This window comes from Vidua macroura, chromosome 1 (assembly GCF_024509145.1).
Source record: "Vidua macroura isolate BioBank_ID:100142 chromosome 1, ASM2450914v1, whole genome shotgun sequence".
Classification (NCBI taxonomy): Eukaryota; Metazoa; Chordata; class Aves; order Passeriformes; family Viduidae; genus Vidua; species Vidua macroura.
Window position 1 is genome coordinate 46,825,798 of NC_071571.1, and position 21,902 is coordinate 46,847,699.

The window sequence follows — 21,902 nt, forward strand, 5'->3', positions numbered from 1 at the left end:
GGTGAATATATGCCAGTCTTAAAAAGGACAGTGGTCTTCTCCACTTTGTCCTGTTTTCAGCAAATGTATGCTGAGATAGCCTAAAACATGCTCAAAGTTATAGCAATACATTTTTCTGTTTAGATGCTCATCAGTCACAAGAAGAGATGAAGATGAGTAAGAGTATTGCCTTTTTTAGGATTCATCTAGCATATGAAAAAAGACCTACAGACAATTAGTTTGTACACTGCTGCTTAAAGATAATCTCTTTCCACTAGGTATAATGCACCTTTGGAACAAGCTGCACGCGACCAAAGATCCTGGGGACTTTGGGATCCATTTTAGCTGTGTTACACATAGATCTGTGAGCAGCTCCAAGCTGCATGCTCTCTTCTTGTGATCCCTCAAAAGAGGAATCTATATCCACAATGCATTTTCTTAGCTGGTTTATCATGAGTTCATCACTACTGCCACAGGTTTTTCAGGAAGGTCCCTTGTATTTTTCATAGCGAACTTGCACATTTTAAATCTTGTGTTCCTCTTGTCTTACGTCACTCATACAAATGGTGTCATCACTGCGGAAGAGTGACGCAGTCCTTGGATAGCTGCATAAGGACCCTGCTGAAAATAATGGTGGTACCTTGGCATGTGGAAGGATGGGAAAGTGGGGCCGCTACCTTGCATGGAGCTGGCTATAGCAGAGGGTGTAAGAGGCATTCCCAGGCGGCTGTATGGAGGCAGAGATCCCTGGATCGGATGAGGAATGGGTGTAGCTATGGATGCAGTGCTGGTACCCAGGGCACTCAAAGACTGTGGATGCTGAAACCCTGGGAAGCTGGTTGAAGAGGAAACCCAGGAACTGAGGGACAGGTTATCAGATGTTGTAAAGGCTGACCCTGCAAGCAAAGAGAAAGAATATTTAACATTGGCACACGAAGCTGGTAAAGGAGAGAAAAGGGAGAAAATGAGTCCTTCACAGCAAGCCTGGTTTCAATGACCAGTTGTCATTGGAAATACTTCCCAAATACTTTGTCTTTAAAATGTTATTTGCTTGTTGTTGTCCTTTATCGCTACATCTTGGACAAACTTCTATTTTCAGAAGCTGGTTGCAGTGGTTTCAACAGTAAAATCAGCTTTGCACATTGAACATTTTAGATATGAAACACTGAAGCACCTTGTAATGCTGCTGCTAAACACTGAAATATCTACTCTCACATGGAAGCTCACTGTATTACATCCCTGTTTTGAAGACATACTTGTAGATTATTACATCAGATCCTTAGTAGATGTTCTGGGTTTTTTTCCCAAAAGTTCAGTGTGGCAAAAATGGAGAAAAATGTAATTTGCTCTACAAGTCTTGCTTTTTTTTTAATCACAGTAAAAACTGTCAACACTACATCTTTCTAGTCAACCTGATTCTTTTCATAATTTAGAGCAAAAAATCCTAAAAACATAAATGTCAAAGTATTTGTTGTTTTTCCAATTGTGTACAGTACTCTAATAAACAATACCAGTGCTAATTCATAGTAAGAGGTGCAGAACTTGCTCTGAAGGTAATTATCTACTTTTGATCAAATGGAAGTGTTCTGTTTGTAATTTTGTTTTGGGTTTGTTTAATTTAAAAAGTTTCAAAACCTATTTCCACAAATCTTGCAACTCTTTAAAATACTTTTTTTTTCCTGAAGATTGAAGAATCATTAAAAAAAAAAAAAAAAAAGGTTTCTTAAAATTAGAACTAATTACTTATGTTGACAGTAAAATTTTGGGGAAACAATAATTCATTTGGATAATTACACATGGTCATTTTCAAATAATCTGATGACTGTGTTGTCCTTCATCTCTGTAGCTCCTATATGCATCTGATCATCATCATATGTCTGATTTTTAGGAAAACAACAAAATGCTATAAATAAACTCATTGTATTCCTCTTTAAACAATAATTTAACTCTTGTCTCTTATGTATTTTCTTACTTGACCAACTTTCTTACTTTAGAAAATAAATTTTTTGAAAGACTATTTGACAAAATATAATTTCAATTCAGTATTGCAAAACATTCTGAGACAACAAATTTTGTAATAGGTGCTAGTTTCATAAATCTAATTCAAGAAGGGAGGTTCATCCGAACTGTAGAATGAAAACATATGAAGATTTCTATCCATCAAGGAAAACTTACTGGAATTAAGTAAAGTAACCAATCATGGCCACATGCTCAACCCAAAACTATAAGCAAAAAACAACAGAAAAAAAGTGTATATTGTTGGGGTGTTTTTTTTTAAATCATAAATCTCTTATGGGATATATTTTCAAACCATGAATTATTTTTCTTCTGCTTAATGAAACAAGTAAAACAGCCCAGTAACAGGAAAAATAAATTGTGCCAATTTAGCAGTGCGGATAAACTTGAACCAAATCCTGGTCCTACCACTGAACCAAATCCTAACTGCTGGGAAATTAAGATCCAGAGCCAAAGTCTAAGGATGATATATTACTCAGAGACCACAGCAAAACCCTTGACAAATCAGAGGGTATCTGAGCATTACTGCACTACAAGGAAAGCAGGGTACGAATCTGTATTTGCCCAGAAGGTTTTCATTTGGCTCTGCAGGTGGCTACTATGAATCCTATGGATGTGTGTGGATGTAGGAACAGAGAAATTAAGCATTAAAGAGTTTCCATTGAATTTATATATTTCCTATTTGTTATTTCCTTTGGAATTAGATATCTTGTACTGTAGGTTAGCTGCTTCCATCTTTAGATGGCTGAAATTTGTTGAGCAGAGAATGCTCTGGGAGGCTGCTGAGGTAATTACCAAGTCTATCACTGCTATTTATTTCTTTGTTTTATGCAGAATAAGGTATGTGATTCTTTCTCATGAATGACTGTGAAATGATTGTAGGGCTGGAACACTTCTCCTATAAGGAAAGGCTTAGAGAATTAGGCTGGAGTCTTGAGAAGAGCAGACTTTTGGGACACCTAATTGCAGCCTGTCAGTGCTTAAAGCAGGCCTATGAGAAAGCTGGGAAAAATTTTTTTATCATGATCTGTCACAAGTGGCTTTAAACTAAAAGTGGATAGATTTAGACTAGATATAGGAAAGAAATTTTTTACTATGAGGGTAGTGAAACACCAGTGGTGAAACACAGATTGCCTAGAGAGGGGCCAGATGCCCCATCCCAGGAAATATGTGAGGTCGAGCTGGATGGGGCTCTAAGCATCCTGATCTAGTTGATGACCCTGCTCACTGAAGGGGGTTTGCACTACATGACCTTTAACAGTCCCTTCCAACACTAACTATCCAATTATTTTCACGAGGCCTTCCTCAGGCATCCTTTTCTGCTCCAGCTGATTTGGTCTCTAATTGCAGCTTAGTACTCCACATACCACTTTTGCCACCACCAAAGGAATTAGTACTTTTGAGACAATCAAGGTCCCAAAGAGCTTATAACACACACCACCCAGCAATGCATATGTATTTGGCTCTCAATTCTTATTTTTGTAGGGGAACACCCATCAGTTTTGCATGCAAGGTAATTTTAAAATTCATCGGCAAAAATGAAAATATTTATGTAATTTCAATAAGAACATTGTTTTCTCTCCTTGTATCTTGAAGGAGTTTTCCTTATTTAAGGACACTAGACCTAAAGAAAGAGCAAAGGCAGTACCAGTTACCCATGTGTAAGAGCAGTTTGATTTACCTTCTGTGTATGTCTCTGGTTGCCCAGATCACTCACGTCCCATGTAGCATATGGCTCCCAGATTAGAAAAAACTTCTTTGCCATGATTCACAATTTTCCTCACTTACTCATTTGCCATATTGCAAGCAAATGCAGAACAGTACCCTTTTATTACACATAAAATTAATTGCAATAAAGTAGTATATCCCCCATAACACCTTTCTAAGGACTCTCTTCTGAAAAGATTTAATGGCCAGCTGTCACACTGAGGTTCACCTGGTTCATTTTATCACTCCCAAGGGAGGACATCCTACTAGGGAGAAATTTAATTCTTGAAGAGAAGGTGCTTTGCTCTGAGCACTTCCAGCAATGGAAAATTTAATACTGTCTTCAACAATAGTTGGCCTAGGATCTAAGTTGACATGAAGCAAGGTTATTCCCCAGAACTATGTGAAAGGATGGCATCATAGCAGGTGAAGTTGCTTCAGAAACTTCATAATCTAAGGACCTGCTCTTAGAATAGATGTGTAAAAACAAGCCCACCTAATCACATTTTGCTGAAGAGCAAGTCATGGTTAAAAATAAGTGTGTTTTTCCTGCACAAGTCCAAAGAGCTCATGACCAGAAAGAATGCTGTTATCTTAGCAACACTGTATGAAGTTAGAGGACAAGACAAGGGCACTGCCAGTCGGAAGACAGATAGAACTGCTCTACCTCAAGTGGCTGTGGCATATCAGACAGGTCACAAAGTCAACATGCAAAGTATAATGTAACACAAGTTTATGCTAGTCAGCAATCCTACAGGAAGGGTTTGAATTCTATTTCCAGTGGTAAATTATGACAGATGCAATTTCTCCAGTAAGTATCCCCACAAAGAACAAGTCTGTCTTGCTGCTTCTTTTGCTACTGCTAACACAGACAAATTGTTTGATAAAGCAAGTTGGGGCTAATTGCTTCAGCAGGAACAGCACCTTTAAGAGAGTAACAGATAACAATTAAACAACAGTTTTTCAGGGAGCTACCAAATTTTCTTCCTGAGGAGGCAAACCAGATTAACCATAGGCTGGTTGAAGATGGTTAGGACTAAGTCCTCTGTTCACAGAGGGTTGGGGGGGCAGCAAGTGGCACATCTACATGGTACTTCACAAGTGGTGTGGAGCCCAGCTAGTAAGTCCTGCCAAGAGATGTGGAGTATTAGCTTGTTCTCAGCACCACAGTAATGAAGTTTTCTGGTTTGCAAACATCTTGAAGAGGAAGCAGAATTAATTCTCTCCTGATGGCAAAGATTATATGGTTGTCTCCGGAACTGCCTCCTGAATTGAACCACCCACACCAGTGCTGTGGGCATATCAGATATCCCAAAGAACCAAAAGATAACAAGTATTCTTCTTCATTATATGACTTTGTGTCAAAGAGACACACCAGAGAAATGCTTTAGAGTACCACAGTACTGCCTGTGGTCCTGCTTTTCTCAAGCATAATTGAGTCATCACAGTTTACATCATGAGCATGTTTTCCTACCTCTGCTTTGTGTTGCCTGGCTGTCATCTCCGAGATCATCTTCTCCTCCATAGGTCCGAATGGGGGATCGAGCATAGGAATGCTTTTGGATAAGGCTCTCCACACTTTCTCTGTAAAAGGAAACAACCTAATATGTCAATACCATCCTAAGCAGCATTCTAATTTGTTAAGGTAAATACAATGCTTTTTCCTGTCCAGATCACAGCTTTCTCACACAGGCTCTCCAAAAGTTACTTAACAAAAGACTCACCTCATAGCATGACATTGGAAATGCCAGATTTGGCCTGCATTTTTTTAATATTGCAAATCACCGCTTACCAGCTTCTTCAGCAGAGTGAACTTCCTACTGTGCTTCCTGGATGTGGTCTCAGACAGTGAATATCAGACCAGCACTCTTCATAAATTTGAAAATGCAAACTCTGCAAGTTATTTGTGCTGAGCGACGAGTCTGGGTTCAAAGAGACACCTGTGGTCCAGCTCCTTTCAAACAAGCTTTTGCATCGCACATGACCACCTCATTTGCTGCTTTCCCCTTTTTCTGAAAGCAGGGGCAAAGATAGGTGTATCCAGAGACAACTCAGCTCTGACTATGCTCTCTCAGCATCAGAGTGGAGGGCAGTTCTTAGCAGGAAGTCTGCAGATACTACTGATCTCGTGCCACATCTATTCTGGGAGGTTAGATGTGTCTGCCAGGCCCCGGCCTCGCTGGTAGCACAAAACACTGAAGTCACCCAAACCATTTTTAAATAGACGGAAGGCATATCTGCATGATAAGCCTTAGTAGTTTGTAAGGAAGATCCAACCTTACACATTCCAAGCGCATTTCCATGTAAGTAGGTGGCATTATACCAAAGATGAAAATGACCTAGGCACATTTCCAAAATGGCTTTGACCTTCTGTTCCTGTTTAAGAAATCTAAGTAGCAATAGTTGTTTAAATCTGCTACTTGATGAATGTTTTGTCTGAATTTGCCAGTTGTCCATTCATACTTGCTAACGCCCTTTGCTTAGAGAGTGCGCCTGTTCCAGAAATTCCAAGGAAAAATATTTTTCAAGTAACATGATAAATCACAGTGGCACATGTTTTCCTTTCCTACAGAAAGTCCATTATGGTCATTTTGTCCTTGGTCTATCACTGGCATCATTACTTATGCTAGTCTTCTCAGAAAAAAATAAATAAAAAGAGGATCTTATCAAAGTGATTTACTTGTGTCAGGATTGGAAGTGGACTGAAAGCAATGGCAGTTCCTACATAGAGGATGATATAATTGGATTACTGCCTTTTAAGTGATTGAAAACAGTAGGCATATCAGGGCTATCTTGAAGAAGATTTTCCAAAGAAAAAGACAGATGGCATTGTTTACATTATGTGCTGAATGCCTCTTGAAACATTAGACTTTTTTCTGAAGCAGAATGTGAAATGCACAGAATTTTACTTGATTGAAAAGGACTATTTCATATGAGTACAACATAACAGAATAACAAGACAACCAGTGTTGTCTGAGAGATTTAGATACTGGTATATAAACATATTCATAATCCAAGAATTACTAGCCTATAAAGGTCTGAAAAATAAATTTAATACAGGTGATTGTCAGTATTGTCTCTATTGACTTTATTTATAGTAAGGGTCTGCTTATTACTGCAGATATTACAGCACATAATAATAGCCAGAAACAATGCAGGCTGTAGTTTTAGTGGGCCAATTTCACCTCTAAAACATTGGATCCAATGGCGGCTTGGGGATAAACTCACCCTAATAAATTTACATTTGAATTACCTACAGGGATTTAAAGCTAAATCAAATGCCCACAATTATTGCAGACTAAATTCTTTCCAGATGGGTTTGTATGCTAGACAGAGAACTCTATTATTCTATATGGTTGTCTTCTTTTAAAGGAAAAAGAGAGATGACTTCTTAGTGAACCCTGAATCTGCAAAGTTTGAAACCAGGGAACTATGTGGTAGGTTTATTTATTTATTTTATGATGTAGTGTTGCAGATAGTATGCAAAAGGTTTTGGAAGATTAATCTCATTCATCGGCACAAGAGGCAAAGGTTTTTATGGCAGAGGGAATGTGGAAATTTGGATCATGGAAAGCAACTAATCTCACAAAAACAGTTCCTTTTGTGCAGCTGAGATTTAATATTCAAAACTGTATGAGCTTATCTTGAACTAACCACGTTGGTTGTTTATGCTACACCTACTGAATTTTCATTTTACAGGTTGAGGCTGTGACTCTCATCATGAGTGCAAAGCATTGAGATTCACGCCAGAGTTTAGGCACCTGCCCCCACAGTCTCCAGGTGGCTCCTCTTCTTTCCACATACAACACATACTGCATATAAACCTCCAAACAGACCTACAAAATGCAAGAGGCTGAGCGCACCTAAATGTGCAAGAGGAAACAGGAGAAAAGAAGCAGTGTATTTTCTCCACTCAAAAGGCATATCTCTGTTATCCTCCAAGCACTGTTTCTTCTACTTAGAAAAACAAGAGCAGAATTCTTTCCTTCCCCTTGTGTTTCAAAGGAAAGGGCGTGGTGGCCTGTGCACCATGCTGCAATATTCCATCCTCAGAGAACACCACTTGGAGTCTGGATAGAGAAGACAGCAGTTGCAATTCATTTAACTATAAAAACATTTGGATTTTCCCACACAGGTTGGAAAGAGGAGACTAATTTACTCCACCCTCTAAAGACAGAGGTGCTTTAGGACTTACTCGAACACAGATAGGTAGGAGGAGGCAAAACTTTAACAACAAGACTTAAGTGACTGTGAAATCTAGTTCAAAATGCAGGAACAAAGCTGGCAATCTGCAATACACATTCCTTCTTATATCCTTATTCCACTGGGTACAAAAGGACTTAAATCTCAAAATCCTTCTGAAAATTCTCCATATGGAAGTATGAACCCTTTAGGTTATCCCAAATATGGTTCTCTGGAGAGTGGATTAATAAAATACATTTTTTTCAAGTCCCAAAATATTACACTAACACTACTGAAAGATAAGTACATTATTACCTCTGGCTTTATAGTTCTGTGTGCAACATCAGATATTTCAATGTGCCTCCAAGGACTTATGGAAATAATTTTATAAATTACTGAATCATAAATTAATACTTGCCACTTTATAATTCTATGCTTAATTTAAAAAAATAGCAAGTGAAGAATATGGTGGAAGTTTTTTTAAAGCTGTCTTTGCTTATTTTTCAGCAGTGTTCCATAGTAAACATGTTGTCTGAAGAACAAAGAGACTTCCAGTAACTCAAATACTCAACTTCTGTCCTGTTTATTTGTTTGAAATCAGAGACTTGTTATCTAATACTGGGACCTGACAATTTTTACCTTTTAATGAGTCTAAGAACTCTACATTTTCTTCTATTAGCAAGAAATTAGCATTAAACTTTGTTCTGACAGAGATCACAAGCTGCCAATTGAATAAAGGAAAGATGTCATCTTTCTGTCAAATGTTTTTGTGTGGTCTACCAACAAATGCAGTCTTCCATGCTGTTCTTCAACTCACAGATATCTTGGAAATACCCAGAGGAGGGGAAAAGTATGCACATACACACAATATATTACTATGATTAAGTTGTGCAATGTGTACAACTGGATAATAGGAGGAGATGACAGGCTGGAGAAGATCAAGTTAGAGACTGATGCTGCTTGAGAAAAAGGATCCATGTGCCAAATAGAAAGGAAAAAACAAAACTCGTATTGGCAAGCACACCCACAGAGAAGATGCTGAGGAAGGACACATGTGAAGAGAGATAATAGGAAAAGGAGCTCAGGCTGATCCCAATAATCTGCATTCCAACAGAAGCACACTTTGAGCCCAGTCCTGTTAATAAACCTTATTTTGAATGAAGCACTTGTCTCCTTTGTCCAAGAAATAAAACAGCAAAATCTGAACCTGAAATCAAAGCATGAGAAAGGCTGAAATAATTCATCGATAAGAAAGGGTTTAGGGTGCACAGGGAACATCTTGCTATTCTGCAGGTTCTAACCTCCTGATTAAACATTTCACTCTTGCCCCTGCTGGCAACCGATTCCAAAATGAAACCTCTGGCTAGGGATGCTTTATGTCATAGAGTTCCAAGCTGAGTCTTTGGCCCTGTGTAGCTAACAATGCCCTGTATGTACAGAGTAGCCTCGAAGGACCAAAATCCTGATGTTACTGACAAATGATTCACTAACACTTTACAGACCAAACCCAAGATTTGCCATGGATTTGAGCTAGGAGAGGGCAGAAAACAGAGTTGGCTTGGTAAGTAGCTGAGGCTCTGTACGAGGGTGCTCACTTTCTTTTGCTGTCAACCCAGATTACAGAAATTCTCTCAGGAGATGATAAAGTCCCAGATTACCCTGAGCAGGATCTTTAATCAAGATAAAAGAACAGGGCTTCTTTGTAGGTGGGAGCAGGCATCTCTGATGTCATTTTTTCTGCTCCTTTTGCTATTTCTCTACTTCAGCTGTGCATGCATAGCAGCCTGGTGATCACTACAACTGAGCTAGGCACTCTGAATTTATGTCTTCTGCACAAGTTACTGTGTCAGAAATGGCTACAAGAGGTAAAAAATTCAGAGTAGAGCTGAGAAGCCTCTTATTATTAACTTCTCTTTTTTTACCCCTTGCTATCCAAGGGCCAGGTATGTGGAAAGGTAAGGACATTCCCAGAATCTGCTCCCTGTTCCTGGTGTTATGGGGTTTGCTTTTTTCTACTTTTTTTTTTCTTGTTCTTTGCAAGGAAAGGCAATGTCAATTAAAAAAAAAATTAAAAAATAAGAAGGAAAATAATAAAATAGTAAAACTGACAATCGTGTTTTGCTTGACCATTCCAACAAAAAGAAAAATACAGAACAGAACAGGATATAAAGTGTATGAATTATCAGTTTTCAGCCTGAATGACTTCTTTAGTTCTGCATTTCAAAGGTTTCCTTTTTTTTGTAGCTGCCAGTTAGTATGTTTGGAAGAAAGCCCAGATAACAGAAGATGTCAGAAGTGAGGTGAGGTGAAGACAGATGGAATAAATGGGCTGAGGAGGCACAAAAATAAACTTGTCGGAAGTTGCGCTGTAGTAGGACTTTTTTAAAGGAAAAGATGACTAATTTATCCAAGACACAAGTGCTAAAAACAAGTCTCTTAAAAAGAAAAAAAACCCCAACCAACAAATAAAACACCCCCCAAAAACCAACAAAAACCACTCACCTCCCAAAAAAACAAAACGACATAGCAGGAAGAGCAAATAGATTTCTGTAACAGCAGCTACGAGTGAACAACTTATGCTGTCAGAGCCACTGTTCAGATATCACTCAGCCTTTATGTTCCTGTGGCTTTTATTTATGACTTTACATATGCACAAACATACAGACATATTAATTTTCTACATATACTTGCTCCGACTGGTAGATAGAGGCTGACCACAGGTTGTGGATGGTCCATGGTATGGACCAAATCCTTGAACAGAACAAAGTAGTTCTGTTCCACTGCTTAGGTTAGAACTGAACCAACCAGGGACAAAACAAAGCCTACAGGCTACAGTAGCTCATGTGACCTTGGCCCAAAAACTAATCCAGAGCTGCAAAACACTTTCACACAGAGTCAAAACTGCTGGGCAAGTGTTGGATGGATGCATTACTGCAAGAATTTTTACCAGAAAGAAGGGAAATGAGTCTTAAATTAGGAAAAATCTAGGGACTGATGACAAGTGTACCTCCATGATGATGTTTACTGTCACCCTCTCAGTAAAAATCCAGCACTTGTAGATGAGCTGTAATATGCATGGATGTGACAAAGCCTAGCTGAAGCCATGGCATGGGAAAAGTAATGACATTTATGAAGAAGGGGCATGAAGTTATCAACACACTCACACCACTTCTCCCAATTGCAAATAAAAATGAGAAAACTATCTTACATAGCCAGACCCGTGGAGCTCCACTTCACCCAGTGGAGCAACCATTTCTTTCTGACTGTAACCAAATTATGAGAGGTGAATACAAAGATGTCCTGTGAAGTTGTAGGGGGAAGTCCCTGGAAAACTTTCTCTGGGGTGGAAACCATAGATCTAATTTGACATCATCCCCACCTGTTATGCCCACACTACATCTGCATGAGGTGAGTGGAAACAACTAGAATAATATTTTTATGCCATTTTGCCCAAGTAAAAAGATAGACAACCTAAGTGGAAAATGAGCCAGAGTACGAGTGCTTAAAAACTTGGGAACTAAAGAGGATTTAAGTGGCACAGGGGGGCTTGCTGCTGGGTGAAAAGGAAGAGTTGCCTGGCTAACAATAAGCAGAGTCAGATGAACCAGATTTGAAGGAAATAATTCAGGTGTTTAAACATAGGCAGGTAGTGCTTTCAAGATTTGCTAAGGCATCCAAGCCACCTGCAGTGTTCTGGAAGAGATGATGCAGAAAATACAGACAATCCACCCACCCATCTGGGGCAGCAGCTGAAGGCTGGAATAACCTCAGCAACATCTAGAATACTGGCACTAGATACCAGGCATTTAGATGCCAGAGTCCTTGGTATTTCTCCCTAAATTCAGGACTTCTTTTTTTCTCTGAACCTAAACATCAGAGATGATATCTCATGGCTGGTTGCTGACATTCACAGACTGACAGCTGGCTGAGAATAAAGGATCAGCCAGCAGTCTGACTTACTGGGGAACTGTGACAAAGCCCCACTTAACCATGGATGTGGGGGTAGGTCATAGAGGCTGTATATGTTTCTGGCTGCTGGCAGGGGGCTTTCAAGAGTCTGAGAAGTTCTTCTAGACCAGCAGAAGGCAACAGGAATGGGGAAGAAGGCAACTCAGTGGGGTGAGCAGGGAAGGGCTGGGAGAGATGAAGGCTGCGCTCAGCCCATCCCTGAACATGTGGCTTTGACTGATCCTTCAGGAGGGAAGTGCCCCTATCTAGGCATTAGCATGAACTTTGCTTACAGCCTTGTAAGCCAGCATGATGTATTTCCACATCTCAGAGATGAAGCTCCTCAGGGGAAAATCTGGAATTTTATTACCATGCAAATCCAGTTGGGATGCTGCTCTCTAACTTCCCCATCCCCCAATACTTCCCTTCTCTGCCTAAAAATTACTTAGGTGTGCAACCCTACTTCTCCATATTTCCTCTTGAAGTATCCCAGAAGCATTATTGGACTTACGCAGATGGGTATATTCATTCAACTCTCTCCTTAAATATTAAAAATCCACATCCTGAACTTGCCTATCACATACTTGTCTCCTGTCCTTGAAAATATCACCTTTTTCACTGGATTTTTTGAATAGTGTGTAATTATGATGGCTTTATTTATCTATTTATTTTTAACAGGCTAATTCTTCACAACAACTCAAAAGATAAATTCAGACTCAAGATGAAAAAAAATCCATCTGTTGGGTTCTGCCTCTGCATCCTTTATGCCTGTGGCAGTTTTTTCTTCAGCAGAAATGCCTCATTACTTGATTTGGCATCCCAAAGTCAACACCACAGTATGCTAAGCTCCACATTCTGGTAATTGCTGCTAAATGTTCAATTTTTTCATTCACAACCACAGTGGGAGCCGTTTTATAGTAGAGGAGATGTAAATACCACGTAAAAAGATCAAAAGGTGAGTCAGGAACTTATCTAAATCCCAGTAGCCCCAGATAAAGTCTGCCCCATTGCTATAAATAGATTACCACAAGTAATGTAGGGAGAGGGTTGATTGTGATGGGAACCTTGCATCCTACAAAAAGTTCAGTCTATACCAAACTCACCAAAGATTTTTTCTGATAGTTAAAAGACTTGCATATATCTATGAGTACAAGGAAACCATTCTATGGTCTTTAGACAGGAACAAAATAAAACACAGGGCATTTCAAAAGCATTGCTGCTGCCTACCTCCTCTGCTGCTGTGCAAATTTCACTACCTTTATATATATTATTTCAACTCCAACACATACAATGTCAACAGATTTAATTCTGAAGGCATTTGCAGCTTGAATTTCTTACATAAGGATCATAAATCTAGAATGGGAAGCCTGAAATCGTTAAAGTCACATATTTATAAAATCATATTCAATTAGGTTAAAAAAGTGCAATTTCTGTCATCATGTCATAAAAAGATGTGTTTTTCTCTCAGATGTACTATAAAGAAAAGCTCCCTATATTGTTACAGATAGAGGCTGTTTCCAATCAGTTACAAGAAGCAATCCAATTACTGGATGGTTTAGTGCAGTAACTGACTCCAGACTAATTTAATTTCTTTAGGTCTCTAAAGATCAATTGATCTGATTTGTTTCCCTCCCCAAAGGCTGTTTAGGAAAAAGCAGGCTTAAATACTTGGAAATGAAATACAAAGCTCTGTGTGCTTTCACACTACTTAGGTCATTTGGAAAAGCTAGAACTCAGGATAAATGAGTGCTGTCTTGGCCCCAACATCATGGGATGCTTTACGGGAGGCCATTAGGATCACCACGCCACAATGTAGACTACACATCCACATGCTGAGTGCACGCCTGCTGAGGGAGCAGTGCAGGGAAAGTAATTTCACAGCTTCTAGAGAACCATTCAATTTTCAAGAGCTGTGCAAGTGTGTTTTCCCTGGAAAATAAGTATTTTTCTCCAGCAGTGATCTTATAGTTTCCAATTAGACTGAGCAAGAGTCATGCTGTGCTGTTCAAGATTCACCTATTTGCAATTAATGTTGCAATGGACATCAAATAAGAAATTTTTCCTGTTGTCATATCTCACTTTGTTATTTCCTTTGCTTTGTTTCGGATTTCTTTAAGTGATTTTGCTGGTGCTAAGATGAAATCTATAGAACCAGTGGGCACTTAGAGAATGATGTCTTCATGTGCTTGAATATTTTAATGGAAGAACCAAATAAACCCCTTGATACTTCTGCACCATTTGTATAAATTCGGCAATTCTCAAACAATCTCTTACCAGCCCACTTGCCTGTTACACTTTTATTATCTCATTACTTGATGTATTGTGCAGCAGGTTTTGAATTTTTAAATACTACTGTAATAGTAATCAGGGCTAAGCTTTGTAACTTAAGTCAAAATCAGACCTCACCCAAACTTGGGCTCTCAAATCCAGAGTTTTAATGTAAGTTTAATACTTTTCACATTCTCTTTTCTTGTATTTATTGTAGGCTTCACATTTGTCTGCCTTATCTTCATGGCAACATTTGTTCCTGGGCTCGGCTGCCTGTCTCAGGCTCTATTCTTACACTTATCAATAAACAAAAGGGCACTGCAGCTTATGCTCAGCATTTCTGACTCCATGCCATGTGCTGTTATATTAAGATGTCCTCTGGAAAAATTCCCTTCATATCCAGCACCATGATAGTCAGTTCATCTGCACAGAGGTAACTAAGTTTTTCTCCCAGCTTATCTGTTCAGACTCTTTCCGCCCTTGCAAAGCTGTGTCGTTAGATGTCTCTTGTCTGTAAAATAATGAAACCTCTTCTGACAGGTCCTTCCTTGACTATTTATTGCATACTAACCTGAGCTTTGGCTGTTGTTTACCTCAGTATTCTTTCAATACAGCAGGCCATGCTATTTTATTAAATTTGCCTCTTTTTTTGTTTGTTTTCAATTAAGGCTTTCACTTAAGAAACAATTTTCAACTACTTTGCAAGTGTGCTCTGCAGCCTACAAGCTTTCTTTCGTCAAATTACTGTTCTTTTACCCATTTACTCAACAGATCACTTATGATCCAGTCACTAGTAAGTGTGTGAAGGATACCACTATTTCCCATTCATTGGTCCTGCTTAGATAGATGTACTTTTGAACTGATGTAAAGACTTTCTCTAGCTCTGTGGCTATGACTTCACTGAGCAGTTTGTCCCCTGCATGCACCTGTGAAAAACAATTCACAGATACATCTGGATATCTCCACATAGGAGCCTGGAGGGTTTTGGCCTCTCCAAACTTTCTTTCATGATTGTGTGCTCATAGGAAAAATTGGATGTGCTATATCCATCTCCATCAAGTTCTCTTCCAGCTTAAAGGACACAAGCAGCTTAATTTGCTTCATTTGCCAAGTTATTTGACACAATACCATAAAAATGTGATGTGTTGGAAAGCTACCAAGAGATTGAAGTTTATTTCCTAACTCAGCTGTGGGTTAATGCTTCTGTCCCTATGGCAGCAGTTGCTTGTAATGAGCTGTACACACACAAAACAGTTTCTGGGTAAAGCTTTCCCCTGATGCAGCTTGTAATACAATTTTGGTGAAACAAAAATGGCATCTTTGTTGTCAGAGTGGGAGTTATGGGAGTCATCCTCATGGCAGTAATTGCCAATTTGGTGTCTGGGATTGCTGAAGTGAATTTTGGGAGCTCTCCTCTCTCTTTTCCACTATGTTGAGCAGTGGGGAGCTGTAAAGATGTTTTTCACAGGACCACTGCCCTTGTTTCCCATTGACCCAATTCACAGCTCTCAACAGGATTAAATGGCATGATAAGAAAAAAGCTTTTCATTCTGAAGTTGTAAAACTGACCCTCTTCCCCCTTCAAGAAGCCCCCTGAGGAAGATGAATATATAGGCCCCAACTGGAACAGATGTCAAAACTCAAAACAGCTCTTTCTTCATAAAGTTTATAAGTATTTTTAAAGGATGTGGAGGAGTCTTACTATATGCAGCAAGATAACATTAAAATGCACAGGTTTTCAGGAGTTGAAAGGATGCTTTTCCCACAAACTCTCTCTTCTCTTTATCTTATCTGCATGGAAAGTAAACAGAAAGTCCCCATTACCTCTCGATATCAGTGAGTCTGGAAGAGTCACGGAATCCTTTAGCAAAAGGGTTGCTGTCAATTTTCAACTTGGTTATCTGGGAACACAAAAAAGAGCAACGTTACACGAATACAGTGTCAGGGTACTGCAGCGTACAAAGTGTTAACCAATCCATCCCCTGTGACTCCACTGCTCATTTTATCCGCCTGCCCCGTGCATGTGCTGCTCCTGAGACATTGCAAAGCTGAGGAGGCAAACCAGGGCGCACTGCACATGTGGCAGTGGAAAAACCAAAGGGCACAGCAGGCTCAGCCTTCCTGTTGCCCAGAGCAGGAGGAACCCACCCACAGACAGCATTACAGCATCCAAACACTTTACCAGCATCAATCAGGTCGTCTTTTCCACAAGCAGCACAAATCACCCTGCTAACAGCTGAGCCTGCTTGGCGGACCTGCACATCAACCAACACAAGCCCCAGCGACCTGACGCCGTGGCTTCACTTCACCACCAACTTTTTCCAGCAGCCACACAGGGGCAGTTCAACTGGCTTTGTTTGAGAAGAGGCAGAGGAAGGGTAGGAAAAATGTGGGGAGAGCTCAGATTTAAAGTGACAGAACTTGGATTGAAGGAGTAACCCCACTGAAAGTATCAGAGTCTTGAAAAACCACAGATCATGAACATAAACTTCTTCAAAAGTAGCTGTAAACCTGTGCACTCATTCAGTCACCCTTTCCATTCTGACTGACCCATTGACCAGGAATCCCTCCTGCCCCAAAACATATGAGTTCCCCTTTGTGGTGAAACTTTTCAAGCATATGGTGATGGCTTTCAATATGTTTTTTTGAGGACCAGGAAAAAAAATGCACCATTGTTCTTGTGAAATTTTCAGTCTATCCAACCAATTTAGATTTGGTGCATAAAACCTGAGACATCACTGTAATATTTGGATTTTCCAGCCATACTTCTTGCAAGAGCTAAAAATAAAATTGTAAGTGGGAGTTAGAGCTTGATGAGAGAAAACACAGGACCTATCCTGCAGGGCAGTGAATGCCACCAGCTCTAGCTTAAGCCTATGAAAATCAACAACTCTAAACATTTCGTATTAAGGGGCTTTGTCAGCTTGACTTTCCTCAAAAAAACCCTGTATCAAAGAGGCTACAACCTCATTTTTAATAATTGGGCCTCAAGACTCAGGAAAAAAGAAATAGGATCTTTTCCAAATCCTCAAACTATGAAACACTCTCATCAAACAGATATATTTCAAAATGTGGTGGCTTCTCCCCCAAAATAAAAAAAATAATAAAGAGGATAAATACATACTTATATAAAATGTAAAAAATAAAGAGGACAACTGGAACCAACTTTTAATTCTGAGAAAGAGGTCTTCTGAGGAAAACACAGAGAGGAAGGGACATGCTGACAACGGGAAATTCTGAGTTTTTAATTAACAGTCTGTCAGTGGTCGAACGCCATAGACCTGAGTGGAGGGTCCATGGTGGAGGGTTTGAGGCTGTCTCATCACTCATATACAGCTGGTGGAAACAACCTTGAAGCCTTGTCACAAGGACTTGAAACAGCTCAGAAAATTAGTTATAGGCTCATTCTACTTCCATCCATAAGCCCTTAGCTTATGGTGATGTTGCAGAGTGGCAAGTTAGTGCCTCACATCCAGTGAAGATTTTTACGGCAGCATTTTGAAAATCACCTTGAAAAAAGGCAAGCTCTAACTAGTTCCATTGACTGAGATCACCGACACACCAAGCCAACTGCACTACAGAACAATAAGGATGTCTATTCATCTCTTGAGTATATTTTCACCAATCAAACTTCCATCTTCCTGATATTAAAGTTTTGGTATGACATCACAGAAGAAACTTTTTGTATCCACCAAAGCCAGATGAGACTCACAATCATTTATGGCCATATTTTTCCTGAGAGACTGTCTCACAAACAATCAGAGAACATCTGCTAGAAAGCATTTTAAAATGAAATCTGACCTACAATTCAACTCTGTGGCAGTGGTTTGACTGTTTAAATAAATGCATGCCCTTTAAATCTTAAATTATGAGATAGTTTGTTGAAAGTGTAATGTATTTAGCTTTTATCTAATAACCTCCAGAAATGTAATCAATCCCTTCTTAAAACAGTTCTGAAAGAAATGGCAAAAATGAAAAAAGGCTCAATTTTCATTAGTCATAAATAAAATGACAAGATCAACCTCTAGGGGTTCCGGAGATGTTCCATTGAGAAATTTTCCAGGACCGAATGTATGTGCTTTTAGTTTAGAAACATCTCTAGTGTAAATATCGTTGGTAGACAAAAATCCATCTTACAGAAATAAATTCTGGGTTTAGCTGTTTTTGTGCCTGTTACTATTTTGCTGGTTTCTAAAGAAAGTTACATGGAAAAATCTATCTGTCTGTCCAAACATTATTTTCTTGGGATTACCAGGTGCTGAGTATGTTTTCTACAGCATTCAGATACAAATCTAAGTCTAAATCAATACATTAAAGCCTTAAAGCAGGATGTGGGGTCTGTCATAAGGACTGACTTAATATTACTAATATTATCTTCAGAGCTTCCATGGCACCCTATGCCTTAGTTTCAAAATTGCTTTTGCTTCATATTAGGAAATGCCTACTTCTTTAAATAATCCAGCAGGTACATGAACTCTCTGATGCTGCCTGCCCACATATTTGGGCAATGCCTATATTTTTCTTAACTTGAGGGAACTAAGGAGCAAAATAGGTGGGTTTTTTTGAAGTACCATAGTCAGTAAGTCCTTAAAGCACTCTCTGAATCACACTGAAGGCAACAGCATATTTTTGACTTAAATATTAAAGGCCAATCCACCATCAAGCAGAGCCTCTGTTCTCTGTTCTCTGATTGTTTATAGACTTCCTAAAATTACTCATTAGCAATCCATTGTTATGATCTCCTCCATTTTGTATATATTATTCACTGGCATGCAAATTGAAATTCAAACATCTGGATGTAATCTGGGCAGCCTCTGAAAAGCATATCTCTTAGTGATTTTCCCTACGTTTGAGCTTTACAGCTTACTTAGTCAACTTTCTAAGCCCATGAAATCATCATGTGCAAACCAGAATCTCTCTCAGCTTATAGCTTGTGGCATGAAAGATCACTGCAAATAAGAACAGTTCTTTAATGAGCTATAATTAGAAAATGACTAAATGTTAATATGCAAGCAGCTTTGTATAGACAGAGGAGAAGACAAAAGAAAGCCTCTTACTTGCCAGTTTCACTCTCATGAATAATCCTTACTGCTCTTTGAAGTCTGTACTACTGCTGTATCTTCAGGAATTACTCATGAATGTGAATAAGATTGGCATAGAAAGGTAGGTTATAGCAGAAATTTTTCTAGTTTAGATTGGGCAGAAGGAGTTTTCAGCAGGGTGGTATCTAGTTACATCTGTGGAAATTAGCAATTCTACTCACCAATTGATTCTGGTAGGCAGTAACAGCAGTAAAAACTGTCTCTGGAAAGATGAATGTTCTGAACTCTTCTGATTTCAGATTTAGCAAAGAAGCTGTGTGATCCTTCTTCTTAATGATGTGCACCCTTGGCTGGTACTTGTGCATGGAGTTCAAAATTATCTGCAAGGAAGAATGATGGAGTACTGTCCTGAGAGGAAGGGTGACAGAGCCCTTAAAGGCTATAAAACCATGGAGGGGGTGGGGGAGAGGGGGATGGGGGGAAGATCTACAGGGGAAGCATCTGAAATCTACCCAGCCAGGGGCTGGTTTTCAGAGCAAATTCTCCAGTTCCTTTGGGCAGTTCCAGGAAATGAAGGTGGAAAAGCAGGCATCCCAGGAGCTAGTCTCCTCTCACTCCTACGCCACTGGTGAGCATGCATTTCTTGAGGCATAAATACCTGTTCCTACAGGTGAGGTGTTTTACATACAGAATTAGTCACTGCCAGAGTGTGCCCTGGTTGGCAGGTGTGAATATGTAACTCCTGAAAGCTAATGGCCAAGAGCCCCCACTTGCAAAAACGCACATGTGCAGAATGAAAACAGTCACAAATCCCTCAGAAAAAAAAATAACGGAAAAAATTAGACCCATCCAAAAACCTACCAACAGCAGCACAAACCATCTGACCAAAAGTAAAACTCCACGTAGCCTTTCACTGTGGCAAACCTTTAAAACAAACTCCTTCAGGGGTGCTCTTCACCGCAGACTACCAAAAATGAGAGCAAGGAGGGAAACCAGTACAGAACCCCCAGATGACTGGGTTTTGCTATTCTATCCTCATTAATAATTGTTTACGAGCTCCCAAAACAATTCTAAATCTAAGGTACCAACCAACCAATTTCAACGTTCACTGGAGTCAAACCAAGAGTCCCCCTTGCTTTAGTTACCACTGGCTGGAGGCCTGTTCAGCGGTCTCTAACCACAGTATTACAATATAAGAATTAAATACAGAGCTCAGCTCACACCAGCCCTTGTTTTGGATATAATCACAGTCACAAGACAAAATTGGCAATGGTGTGGGTGGTTCTATTTTGCAGGGGCCATAACGACATTACAGTCAGCTCCGTACATCTGGAATAGCTAATGTGCATTCCTCAGGAAGCGTTAACTTCAGCTGAACATAGCAGGAGCAGTGCAGTATTTCATGCTAAGTCAATGAGAAAGGTTGCACATTGCATTGGAGTGGAGAGCTTAGAGACAGCTCTATCATGGCTACAATTTCCATCAGTGTTTTTCTTTGCTGCTCCTTTGGGGCCAATATTGCCAAGACTCACACTGAGACTTTGTGAGGAGGCACAGAGCAGCAAGAAAGACATTGCAATGACAGTGAACCATCATCCTGAAAGTGTTGCATGTTTGCTTTAACCAGCTCAGGTCCTTTGTCAAAGCACTTCACCATTTTATATAGGAATATACTCAGTGGCCATGGACCTTGCCTTTAATATCCTTAGCACTTTTCCCCCTCTTTGGAAAATTTTGTCTTGCCATCCTAGTTAGTTGGAGTGCTCTAAGCAGATGGAAAAGACATTTTAAAGCAGGGTGTGTGGATGGTGATGAGCTTACTGAGGGGTTAGCCCACAGACCTTGGTGCTTTCCATTGCCTTTCATGGCCATGATATCCACACCAAAGCATTACATCTGAGCAGCAGTCAGGCGGAAGGAGGAAAAAGTTGAGAGCAGCTCCCACACATGCCCTTTCCTTTCACTCCTCTCTGAATGCAAACTGTGATAAAGGAACTACATTTCTCAAACAAGACCACGTAATCCGTTATGAAAGTTTTCCATAAAATAGAATGCACATGGATAACTTCCCTTGACGTGGTACTCTACATTTCTCATTCCCACCAGAGGCAAGTCTGGTCATTCACGTACAAAACAAGTACTGAATGCAGCCAGGTCACAAAACACCCATGACCAAGGTAAATGTCACCATTTCCTTCATGTGAGGGTCTGTATGTGTAGTTCTCCACCTGCACCCTGACACAAGCTGCTGATGACACACAAAGACACTCCTTAATATCTGTGCAACTTCTTGCATTAGGACCATATAAAAACAGCCCAAAGGAGTTAGATTCACAGGGTGTTCCTCACAGAGCAGACTGCAAGAGTGGCCTCAAAGTCCAAGCAGTCCCCTCCTGCATGGTGTAGCTATCAGAAAATCCCTTATGCCAGCTCAGTAACAATCCTGCTGGCATGCCCCAAGAGGTACATCAGGTGCCCATATATTCATGGCAGCCCCCCTGCACATACTTGCTGGCAGCCACAGGCCCTCAGCTACCCCATCTACCTTTGTGCTGACAGCCTGAGTCAGGGGAGATGACCAGGATACCTCCTTACAGGTTCCTGATTGCTGTAAGGTCAGGCAAGTTTGTAGGCATCTGGCTCCCACTGGCTGCAGACCAGTCGCCAGAGGCAATCTGGATACCAGCTGCAAAATTCCAAGATGGGTTTGAATTCAGGAACTGTGCTGTGAGTGCCACTTCCATATTCACCAAATAATAG

At 40.0% G+C, this 21,902-nt stretch overlaps 1 protein-coding gene across 1 annotated transcript in view; it reads right to left on the reverse strand.

Moving 5' to 3' along the window:
• Positions 1 to 534: 534 nt before the first annotated feature.
• TBX20 (T-box transcription factor 20) overlaps positions 535 to 21,902 on the reverse strand; it is a 33,825-nt gene continuing 12,457 nt past the window's right edge. Inside the window, exons 5-8 of the mRNA XM_053988938.1 lie at positions 19,364 to 19,522; positions 15,925 to 16,001; positions 5,177 to 5,286; positions 535 to 875 (exon numbers count right to left, since the gene is read on the reverse strand). Of these exons, the coding sequence (XP_053844913.1) occupies positions 535 to 875; positions 5,177 to 5,286; positions 15,925 to 16,001; positions 19,364 to 19,522 (687 nt within the window). The remainder of the gene's footprint in view (positions 876 to 5,176; positions 5,287 to 15,924; positions 16,002 to 19,363; positions 19,523 to 21,902) is intronic.